The sequence below is a fragment of the Colius striatus genome, chromosome 17 (assembly GCF_028858725.1).
Source record: "Colius striatus isolate bColStr4 chromosome 17, bColStr4.1.hap1, whole genome shotgun sequence".
Lineage (NCBI taxonomy): Eukaryota > Metazoa > Chordata > Aves > Coliiformes > Coliidae > Colius > Colius striatus.
Genome location: NC_084775.1, coordinates 15,947,650 through 15,959,103, shown reverse-complemented (window position 1 = coordinate 15,959,103; position 11,454 = coordinate 15,947,650). Strand labels below are relative to the sequence as shown.

At 57.8% G+C, this 11,454-nt stretch overlaps 1 protein-coding gene across 1 annotated transcript in view; it reads right to left on the bottom strand.

The window, feature by feature from the left end:
• Positions 1-2,715: 2,715 nt before the first annotated feature.
• The window catches only part of MYO18B (myosin XVIIIB), a 56,810-nt gene continuing 48,071 nt past the window's right edge, over positions 2,716-11,454 (bottom strand). The window contains exons 40-41 of the mRNA XM_062009654.1: positions 10,303-10,464; positions 2,716-4,012 (exon numbers count right to left, since the gene is read on the bottom strand). Coding sequence (XP_061865638.1) covers positions 2,716-4,012; positions 10,303-10,464 — 1,459 coding nt within the window. The remainder of the gene's footprint in view (positions 4,013-10,302; positions 10,465-11,454) is intronic.

Genomic DNA, 11,454 nt, shown 5'->3' with positions numbered 1-11,454 from the left:
CTCCTCTCTCCAGCCCCATCCCTCACAGCAGCAAGCAGCAAAGCCCTTGTGCTGAAAGCAGGTAAATGTGGCTAAAATGCAGGGGCAAAGAGAAATGCAAATAACTCTTGTTCTACCCCAGAATATAAACTGCCACTGTTCTAAACTTGACTGGCAGGGCCATGGGTTCTGTGTCTCCCACGGGCTGGGGAGGGGGCTGGCAAGGGGCAGTGTCCCCCCTGTGCTTCCACAGGCAGCATTTCTCACTGACCAGTGCTGACCAACGCCTCTCTCTCCTCTCCTTCACCAGCTGCTTCAAGGGCAGACAGGTCCCTGGACTCAGCCTGAGAAGCTCCAGTTCAAGCAGAATTTCCCCCTAGTTTGTTGTTAAAGGATGTGCAAAGCCATTTCAGGTGACAGAGCAATTTTCTTGGTGTCCTGCAAAAGAAAAGGGGAAAAAAGACGCAGAGCAGCCAGTGTCTTACCCCCAGATCTGCTCTTTTGCAAGTTTAAACAGCAACAGCTTCACGTTCAGCAAACCCACCGCTGCAGCAGCTCCAAATCAAAGGCTCAGGGTCAAAGGAGCCACTTTGCTGCAGCCACCGAATGATGAGCAATTTCTGTGGCATTTTTGGGATGAGAAGTGAGCTGCACACCGAGCCCTCAGCCAGGCAGCACTGGCAGGTCGGCTGCAGAGGCTGAAGGTGGTGATGGTGCTGAGCAGGGCTGGATGCCTGGGTGCCCTTCAGGGTGTCCCTCCCTCCAAGCCATCAGCTGGTGCCCCCTTACCTGCAGCCCCCACATCCTGGTGGGAAGTGGCACGGCTGGCACAGCCTCCCAGCGCCCTGTGCTGCTGGGGAGGGGCGAGGGGCCGTGCTGTGGGAGGAACCACACGCTGATGCCCTTCCTGCATGGCTGGCTGTCCTCACCCCCTCTGTACCCCACGGTTCCCATGGCATGGCCCTGCTCTGCCTCCCTGCTGCCCAAGGCCACGGGATCCCAGCGTTCCCACCCCACCAGCTGCTATTTAACCAGATTATATCAGCTCTTCCTCCTCCTTTGGACCATTAACTTGACAAGTCCTGCCCAGGGCACACACGGAGCTTCCCTGCAGCGAGCAGCTCCGTGGGCCTGGGGGGAGGCTGGTGAGGGCAGCGCCAGGCTCTGCTCTGAGCTGCTGCCACAGACCTGCCCTCGCTGGGGGAAAGGAAAGACAGAGTGGCTCGTGTCAAAGAAGCAAATCCTTTATTGTGTAAAACCCAAGCAGGCGTGGGAATGCAGCCTCCACCACCACACACCCCGCAGTGCTGGGCCCAGGGTCCCCAAGCTGTGACACCACGGACCGACCTGTGCTCAGCAGCTTCAGACAAATTCCAGCCTCTGGAAGCCACAACAGCTCAAACAGCTTCAGAGAGATGTTCTGGAACGCGTGGCTTGGTTTGGCTGCATCAGTGTCACACTGAGACCCAAAAACACCCTCTGGCCGTCGGGCTGATCTCTGAGCAGCGCTGTGTGGGATGAGACACCTGGGCTGCACCTTTGGGCTTAGAGAAGATGGGGTTTGGTGTTCCTCCCGCTTCCCTCAGGCAGCCTGGCAAGTTCTCAGGCATCTACAGCAGCTGCTGGGGTTTAATGACAGCACCAACTCCCGAGTCAGACGACTGCAGGAGAACAAGAAAGTCCCAGGTTCCCCACGGCTGCCCCTGAGCGAAGCGGCGCTGACGGGAAACAGAACGAAACCACCAATGCTTGAAAACAAAACCAGTCTCAGAGTCTGTAAAAACCACCCCACAGTCTCTGGGGAGCCCCTTCCAGCCCCAGGGGAGCTGGGGGTCGCGGCTCCTCGCGCTGGGGTCAGGTGCTGGCGCTCACTGCGTCCGAGGCTGCACCAAGTGGGATGTTTCAGTGTGCAAACTGCGCTCCCTGCAAAGAAATGCTTCATTAACAGACGCTCCCTTCCTGTGTTGGCTCAGTCAATTTGGGCACAGCTTGACATCCAGTAAGTTGGTCTAAAGGCAATGGCTTTTACAAAGTGTTTTTCTAATCTGTTTTAAACTCTTAATTACAGCTGTGGCACATTCATTAGGGGCTTCGCTTTCAAACCTGCATCGCTGTAATAAATCCTAATGCTCCAAGTGTCAGTTGCAATACAGAAACGGGATGCAAGCGGTTGTCAGAGGCAGCTGCTAACCAGGGGAAACGCCTGGTCTAGCCAGGGCCCCAGCTCGGAGTGGGGGACATCCAGCCACAGCAGGGCTGGGGAGGACATGTCTGCCCACTGCTGTGGTAGGGGCTGGGGGACACTATTTTTAGGGGAACCAGGAGGTTGGGGGACCCCAGCGAACTCAGAGCTGGTGGTGTGGCACTGGCAGCACCCCAATTGCCCACCCCAACTGCAGCTCCAGAGGAGCGAGGAAAGGGCAAGGAAAAGCCCAGTCCCAGGTGCCGAATGCCCATTGGGGCATCCCTGGGCCCATCTGGCTGCCTCAGAGCAGGGAGCACAGCCAGGCATCAGGGCTGGAGCTGACCACTGCCTCCCCTGCCCTGAGCTGCTCCAGCGTGCAGGGGGAGCGTGGGGACTGCTGCTGGGCCAGGGCACCGTGTCCACACACTCCATGGCACCCCACGGGCTGCAGGGACATGGGCTCGGGGTCAGCACCGCAGAGCTGCCACCACGGCTCTGAGCTGCCCCCACGGCTCTGAGCTGCAGCGGGTCAGCGGCTGAGCACCGTTACCTTAATCTTTCCCCAGGTACTTCCTCATGATGCTGGTGACATCGTCCTCCTTCCCTTCTGCCTCTGCCCGCTGGCTCGCCGCGCTGCCCTGGGTGCCGGCTCTGCTGCTGCAGCCCTCCCCGGCCCCTCGCGGGGGCTGCGGCCGGCGCTTGACGCTGTCGGCGCTGCGGGAGGACAGGACGGAGCCCGAGGACGAGGAGGAGTCGGAGAGGTCCCCGGGGTCCTCCCGGCAGCTCAGGCTGCGCTTGGCCGGGCCCTTCGCCTCGGAGGATGCCGAGCTGCCCGCCACGGCCTCGTCCTGGAAGCGGACAGTGAGGGGCCGGTGGCCGTCCCTCCTGTCCCTGCCGGGCTTGGCCAGGCTGCTGGTGGAGCGGGACTTGCGAATGGCCGGCAGGAAGTCGTCGAAGTCGACGTTGGTTTTCCTCTCGAAGTTGAGGGTGGGTATTCGCCAGCTGAAGGGGTCGCTCTCCTTCCCCTCACCCAGCCCATCGCCCGGCACAGAGCTCGGGAGCCCCCCAGAGCCCCTTCCCACCTCCAGGGCTTCCAGCGAAGGCTCCAGGCAGCTCCTCCAGGACCTCAGCCTCGGCGCTGCCGGCACCTCCGGAGAGCTGGGGGAGAGAGCTGGAGAGCTGGGCCGGCGGCCAGAGCCGTCGAGGCTCTGCAGGAGGGAGTCGTAGGAGCCGAACTTGGCGGCTCTGCTCAGCACAGGGGAGCGGGGCGGCCCGGGGGGCTCCGAGGCCATGCTGCGCAGGCTGGAGCAGCGCACGAGCCCGGCCCCGGCCCCCCGGCCAGCCCCCAGCCCCGGGGGATCCTGCGCTGCCGGGGGGGCTCTGGAGCGCCGCAGCGCCGCGGCCCCGGCGGTGTGGAAGATGGGGAGGGGGGACGTGTCCCCCAGCGCCGGGGGCCCCGCGTCACGCTCCGCTCCCCGCTGCCGCCGCAGCTCCTCCACGTACTCAGACAGGGCGGCCGAGGAGCTGGGCACCGGCCCTGCCGCCCCCGCCTGCCCTCTCCTCCTGGGTGCCGTCGGAGACAGAGCGCTGGGGAACCTTCTGTCCGGGGCAGGGGAGCTCCCCCGCCGCAGCACCGACGGGGACGTCTCTCCTATCCGATCCACGGGCTTTCTGGGGCTGTCCAGCTCCTCTTCATCTGCTGCAGGGTTTCTGTACTCCCGTCTCCTGGCACCAAGCAAGGGACTGGGACTCCCTCTGCTCCCCAGATCCGCAGCATCCACAGACCTGGCAGCACTCTGGGAAGAAGCCGGCCGGCTCGGTGCCGGCTCCTTGGCATCTCTGCTGCTCCTAAACAAGACACAGTGCTGTGAGTTTAAGCTGCATCGTTTCCAGGGACCGTTATGTCACTCAGCGAGGATGAGGCCGAGCAGAGAAAGGCCGTGACTGGCAGGGCACTCAGAATAAACTCCCAGTGCTGCACTGAGCAGTTGGGCAATGCCCAAAGATTTTATCCTCACCCACTCCAGCTCAGCCAACTCGGCTAAATCCACGGGCTGGGGTGTGTGGCTAAGTGTGGACTGACCTCAGCTCTGCCAAACCAACACGTAGCTCCTTGACAGACTACAGCAATATGTAGGATCGATCTGATTTCTGTTAAAGCCAAAGATTATTCACTAAAGAATGTTACTGCAGGACATCAGGGGAAAACAACTGTGAAGTGCAGGAGCCAAATAACGCCTGGCCAGCGGCTGCTGGCTGAGGAATGACTGACCCTGCAAAGAGGAACTGTGTGGGCTGCACCTCTGCTCACTAAAGAGGGGCCACACAGTTGCAAAGCCAAAGATTATTCACTAAAGAATGTTACTGCAGGACATCAGGGGAAAACAACTGTGAAGTGCAGGAGCCAAATAACGCCTGGCCAGCGGCTGCTGGCTGAGGAATGACTGACCCTGCAAAGAGGAACTGTGTGGGCTGCACCTCTGCTCACTAAAGAGGGGCCACACAGTTGCCTGTGACAGCAGGACACTGTCCCCAGGAGGTGCAGCCCTCCCCAGCAGGGTGGGCTGCAGGGCTGGTTTGGGCAGAGCACGGTGACAAATCCTGCCTGTCCCTCCCCAGAGTGATGGCACTGAGCATCTGCTGTGCCAGGACAGGAGCTTGGACGCAGTGGGATGCTGAAGCCGGGCTGGTTCAGCTGCCAAAGCCCCTCCCGAGCAGCAGGTCCAAGACAGGGCTTCTCTGCAGCACTCCCGTCCCCTCCCTTGTGCAGCCGAGGTGGAGATGGGGAGAGGCTGCAATCACCAGTGGCACTGGTGACACTAAGCCCCCAGTGTGACACTTTACATCCCCTGCCAAGCACCTGCATTGGCTTGAAGGGCTGAGAAATGGGATTTTCTGCCTGTTGCTCTGCAGGGGAAGGCAAAGGGCCTCTCTGCCAGGAGAGGCAGAAGGGAAGCAGACGCCGGCAGCACTGTGCCATGTCTCCTCCCTGCATCTCCTCCCCCCATCGCTGCAGATCAATGATCACCAGTTACTATCTATAGGCTGCTCAGGCACAGCACGTGCTGGAGATGGGGAGGCAAAGTCTGTGCCCAGTGCTGGCAGCTGCTGGCAGGTCACTCCCAGCGCTGCTCAGCCAAGAGGCACCTGGACTTGGCCTTAAGGAGACGGCTGCCAAGGTATCTGAGAAAGAGAAGGAGGGAAAGAGAGAATGAAAGGTAAGAGTAAAGCAGCAGAACCTAAATATAACTCCATCTCTGGGAGGCCAGCAGGCTTCGAGGTGTGGGAGCAGTGGTCAAGTTTTACATCACCAGTGATGAAGCATCCTGGCCTGGTGTTGCCATGGGAACAGGGCGAGAGCAGATCATCCCAGACCCGTTTGGACCAGGCTCTGCTGACCCATGAAACAATTCACATGGGTTGAAGAGAAACTGGGAAACACAAGTGATGGGGTGATGGAGCAGCTTCAGATCCCCAGTACCCAGCACAGTGCAGGGCCCAGAGGTGCCTGCCCAGCCCCAGCACTCACCACCACGCCACGTGCCCACAGCTCATTAAACAGGCTCAAACCCTTTCCTTATCCAATGCCAACCAGAACAACCAGAGACTGAATCTCCCTGAAACACAGCAGCCCTCAGGGCTGCCCCTGCACTGCAGCTGATTAATAGCTTGAGACATTCCAGTAATGCTGGTTGTTAGAATCCTAAATTGCATCTTCCCCAAACAGCTAGTGCAATCCTTCCAGGAAAAGTTGTACAGAAATTGCTCCATTCGCTCTCTGCGTTTCCAAATGACTCTGTAAAGTGGCTGCTGCATGACTGCCCTTCATCAACTAAACAGCCAGCTCCAAAATTCCCCCCTGGTTTTTAGGGCTGAGGTAGGAGTGAGCTGCAGAGGCACAAAGCCCTCAGGGACAGCTTACAGGCTCAGTTACTATTGCAAACATGGGGTTGTTCCCCCAGCTCCCATGGCCAGGGTGAGTCTGTCTGCTGAGGCCCTGCAGCCCCTGGGGTCCAGGCAGGACCTTGCTGCAGTGGAGCACCTCCTGCCCTTGCCCTCCATGCCCTGGCTTGCAGCAGAAGAGCTGGAGCCTGAGGCCACCCCATCCATCCCTCCATCCATCCCCAGCCAGCACATGTAGGGCCTGATTGAGTCTGAAACTGGTGCTCCTCAGGGTTTACTCCAGCAGCAAAAAGGCACTGTGCAGTGCAGAAACACTGAGGGGATTTCTCTGCTTTTGATGCTTTTCCTCTTGCTTTCCAGCATCTAAACTGCTTAGACCCTTCCAGCAAAACCTGTTATCACCTCTCCTCCCAAGGAAGCCAGAATCTGCTTTGCCCACCTCTGGAACCCTTCCAGGGTGGGTCTGCACCGCCCCTGCCCCAGCCACAGCCGCAGCGTGGGACTGCACTGCCCCTGCTCCCGTGCCACTGAAATCACACTCCCATGGCAATTCATCACTCGATGCAAAAGGAGCCTGAAGACTACGAGGAAATTTCTCCCATGCAACAGGGTTCTGACAGGATGAGCCCTGAGGCCAGAGCTAGTGCTGCCACGGCCCACCCTGCTGCTGTGGGCAATGAGTCTGGGCTGACATCCCATCTCCAGTGAAGCTGCAGCCCACAGCACTGTACTAGCACCCCATAGCACCCCATCCTCAGCATCCCTCCTTTAGCTGTACCCTGACAGCTACAAAATGTACCTCACTCCAAAATCATGGCTCATCTTCTCTTGGCCATCCTGAAGCCTCCTCATGAGGCAGGGCAGGAGAGTGAGAAGGTCTCACCCCATCCTGCAGCACCCTCCTGCCATCCACCAACCCCAGGGGAAGGGCTGAGGTGTCAGTGATTCCTCCCAGGGCTCAGAATAACCCCAGGGAGCCTCAGGCAGCCCTGGCAGTGGGAAATGCCACAGGAGGCAGGATGCTGAGCACGCCCAGCAACATGTCAAGCAACACCAGGCTGAGCAGCAACACGCTGAGCAACACTCTACAGCTCGCCCCAGCCTCGGAGAGGAAGATTCTCCCCAGCCAAAGGCAAAAGCAGGGCCCGATGTGGGACTGGGAAGGCATCTGCAAGCCAAGCAGAGTTCTGTAATATGCCATTCACACCAAAGCAAATGACATACAACAATAATTAGTGAAGATTACATAGCAATTAACATGATTACAATTATGCCAGTTGAAATAATTTATACAATAAACTCCACACATGCATTGCAGCACATGAGCAGGGATGGAAGTGTGGCTCGGGTGCTTTTCTTGGTAGCTCATAAATACAGCCAAGACAACTTCATTTCAGGGAGAGAAAAGAAAGAGAGTGGCCTAATTTCTGTCAGAAGAGGATTTTCTTGTCACACTGTCGTCTCCAGCAGAGCTCCCAGTTCCCCATGTAATGACTTGCTTTTGACACGATAATGTTCAAAAATAAACGTGTTGGATCCCCACCAGCCCTGGGACCTGGGCTCCTGGCTCTGTCAGCACAGCAGCAGGGGGAGGGATGCCAGGGCTGCAGTGCCACGGGCTGTGGGAACCAGGAGCCCCGTGCTGCAGACCCACTCCCTGCTGCCCCTCAGCACCAGCCCCTGTTGCAATGCAACCCCCACCTGCCTGCTGGGGCCAGAATAAAGGTGTAAACTTTGGAACTGGCTTCTCAGTTTAAGAGAAACGATGGTGTATTCCAACCCTGCACTATGTCAGTCTGTGAGGCTCAGCCCTGCTGGCCAACATTTTGTACAAGCTCTTGAATAGCAGAGAATTAAAGAAAATGTTAATCAGAGCTGTCCCTGCCCTCCCCTCGCTGATGAGAAGAGCCCTCCACGCTTTCCTCTGGCTCCTGGCAGCTGTTTGTTCAGCAAATATCCCACATGTAGGGCTCAGAAGCGAGCGCTAGGAAGATTCATTTTTCATTACTGGGTGCTCTTGTAAGACAAAGGAATCTTAATAAGGAAGAGCTCGCTTCCCTGATCTCGTTTTTATTACCTTCCCAGTCTCATCATCTGTTTGTTTGCATTTCATACAGCCTCCTCTCTAATATTTCCATCTTAGATTAGCCAAAGCCAAACACTGCTACAACACCAGCATTTGCAATTCTCCTCTTCCCAACCCCCAGGTCAGAGGCTGCCACAGCATTTCCAGGACTGGGGACAAATGGCCTGTCACAGTGGCCACGGTCAGCCCAGCCCAGGTACCTGCCCTGTTACAAATCTGGTGTGTTGCAGCTCAGAAATACGATATTAGCCATAACTCCCAACTCCCTGCCATTCACTTATGATCAGCATCAGGCCATTTTACCCAAAGACACGTGAGCTGAATTTAGGAATGAGTTTACTGATGAGTGCTGGCATGGGATGGGTCCCAGGGGGCTCAGCCAGCTCTCTCAGGGCTCCCACCCATCACATCCTTGCAGGTCCCAGCCCAGGGAGCTTCATCTGCAATGCAATGGCAGTCTGCAGACCCTGTCCAACTCTGTCACCTCACAGCATCTCTTCACAGACCTGTGTGTGAATGGGGAGTGGGCAGGGGCTGCAGTGAGCTGTGCTGAGCCCAGCCTGACTCCCAGCCTGGTTCTGGGGGAAAAGGTGCTAAAACGATATATGTCCCAAAACAGCATCTCTGGGAAAGCAGTGTGGCAGGCAGAGGTATCCCCAGGGCTGCAGGCAGGGGTTGTAGAGGGGTTGTAGGAGTATCCCCAGTCCTGCCTGCCCTGAATTCAGCTGGTCATCATTTCCACCTGCCTGCACCGCCTGCTGCCACCTCCTCCCATGGCAATCCATGCTACAGATCATGCATTATGCAAAAAAACATGCTCTTGTTTGTTAGGAAGCTATTGCTTTGCAGATCTTTGCACATAAAGCAGAGAAACCACGTTCTCTAGGTGGGGATGATGCTCTCTTGAGCTGTTTCACCCTGCACTGCTCCAGCCTCAGGACTCAAAGCTCCAGCTCTGCTCACCTACAGCTCTCCCAAGGATGTCAGACCTGCTGCCCTTCCCTGGCCCTGCCACCTCCCTTCTGAGATGCAGCCACCAGACCCTCATTTACAGGAATTGTCAAAACCCAACCCATGCAACTCCTTCACACAGGAACCAGGACAAACCAACTCGTCTGTGCCCCTGCAGTGCCAGGGATGGCTGTAAAACCAGGGCTCTGCCTCTGGGCTGGAGCAGCCTCCGATGGGCACCCCCTGAGCCCCAGGCAGCTCTGTCCCCAAGACCCCAGGCAGTTTGGCCATACAAGTGCTTGGGCCACTCCTCAGCTCCCTCAGAGCCCACCAGCATCACTGTCACCATGGCCATGGCTTCTGCCAGGGCTGTGTGAGTGCTCCGTGTCTCCCCAGCAGCACGAGGCGAGCAGATGGCAACCAACCCTCACACAGGCTGCATCTCCTCTTTATCTCCAGAGAATACATCAAGGGATGTTAAACTGCTTGAAGCATGTTTTTGATGGAGCAACTTTCAGCTGGTGTTTCACTGATCCTGGTGTGGCAGCAACTACCTGCCTTGATTTGATGTTTTGACCTTAAATAGCACAGAACCGCCTGAGCTCCATTCTGCTAAAGGAGAAGAGCTGAAGTGCCCACTGTGCCTGGGCCCAGGTGTGCAGCAGCCTGAGATGGGCCATGGGGGCTTCCCAGCTGCTCCTCCTGATGCTCCTCGCTGGGACGTGGGATTTGTCACCCCTAAAGGGTGTCTGTTTCTTCCATGGGAGAACTAAAGCCAAAGAGAGCACGTGAGAGCCCCTGAGGAGATGCAGCAGTTTGGGATGCTTGTCTCTGCAGGGTCTGCCCTCTGCCTGTGTCCCCCCAGTTCAAGGGGCTGTGGGGCTGCAGGGTCTGTCTGTGCAGATGCTTGTGAGGGGGAGCAGCTGTGGGGCCAAGAGCTCTGCCTGCTGTCCTTGCCACCCCTCTGTGCCTGAGCTGCCTGCAGCCTGCTCCTGCCCCTAAACACAGGAGGGTTTATAACACATCTGTGACGGGCCACTCCTGCAAGTTATTGTTCTGCCCTCAGTGCACTTGCAGGATGCTGGAGCTGGCCCCCAGCACCCACGGCCTCCCGGGACAAAAGCTGTGGTGGGTCCCTGGGGGGACACGTCTGTCACTGCTGGAGGTGGCCGTGGGGGACGGGCTGTGGGTCTCTTACCTGGGGCCCTGGGTGCTGCGGCTGCTGAGGGACTGTGTCGAGAGGCTCCCGGCCACGCTGGCGGCTGCTGGGGCAGAGCAGCCCCCGCACGAACCCGGCCAGGACCTGATGCTGTCTGTGGGCTCCAGACTGAGCGTGGAGCCGAGGCTGGAGCCAACATCCCTAGGGGAGAGGAGAGGAGAGGAGAGGAGAGGAGAGGAGAGGAGAGGAGAGGAGAGGAGAGGAGAGGAGAGGAGAGGAGAGGAGAGGAGAGGAGAGGAGAGGAGAGGAGAGGAGAGAGATCCTGTTAGCTCTGTGGGCAGCGTGGAGCCCCTTCAGTGCTGTAGCACAGGGGAGCACTGGAGGGCTGTAGAATAACAGCTGAAAAATTCACTGGCCTCCTTTTCCCCATTTTTCCCAAGTGAAATGCAACTTCCCAGGCTCCTCCAGCCCCAGCTCCGGCGGCTGAGCAACGTGCTGGATGTTCAGTCAATAACCCCCGAGATGGGTGCTGCTGCAGCTAATGCTGCATTCACACCTGCAGAACCCCTGTGGGTGCCAGCTCTGCCAGGGCAGGGAGCAGAACACGGCTCTGCCACAGGCACTTCTCACCTCCCGCTGATGTGTGACTGTGTTGCAGATCACTTGTGTTTTAGGAAGGAGTGAACTTCTGAGCTCACGGTTTCTATCTCACCCTTCCCAGGTTTAATCACAATGTGGAGGAAAAATCTCTTCCCATGGCACAGTGACAAGCACAGCTCTGCTTTTTTTTCTACCCAATGCATTGATGTATTTTGTCTCCATTTGCCACGCAGTCCCTTGAGCTGTGTAGCTGAGGGGAACATTGGAGGGCTGGAGAATAACACCTGAAAAATTCACTGGCTTTTTCCCCCCCCATTTTTTCCTGATAAAATCCAGCTTCCCTGGCTCCTGCAGCTCCTGTGGCTGAGCAAATCACAGCATCACAGAATGCAAGGGCCCTCCAGGGCTCACCTAGTCCAAGCCCCTGCTCCAGCAGGTTCCCCTGGCTCAGGGGGCACAGGAACGTGTCCAGGTGGGGTTGGAAACCTCCTGAGCAGGAGCCTCCGCACCCTCCCTGGGCAGCCTGGGCCAGGGCTCCCTCACCTCAGCACCAAAGGACTTTCTCCTCCTGTTCCAGTGGAACTTGCTGTG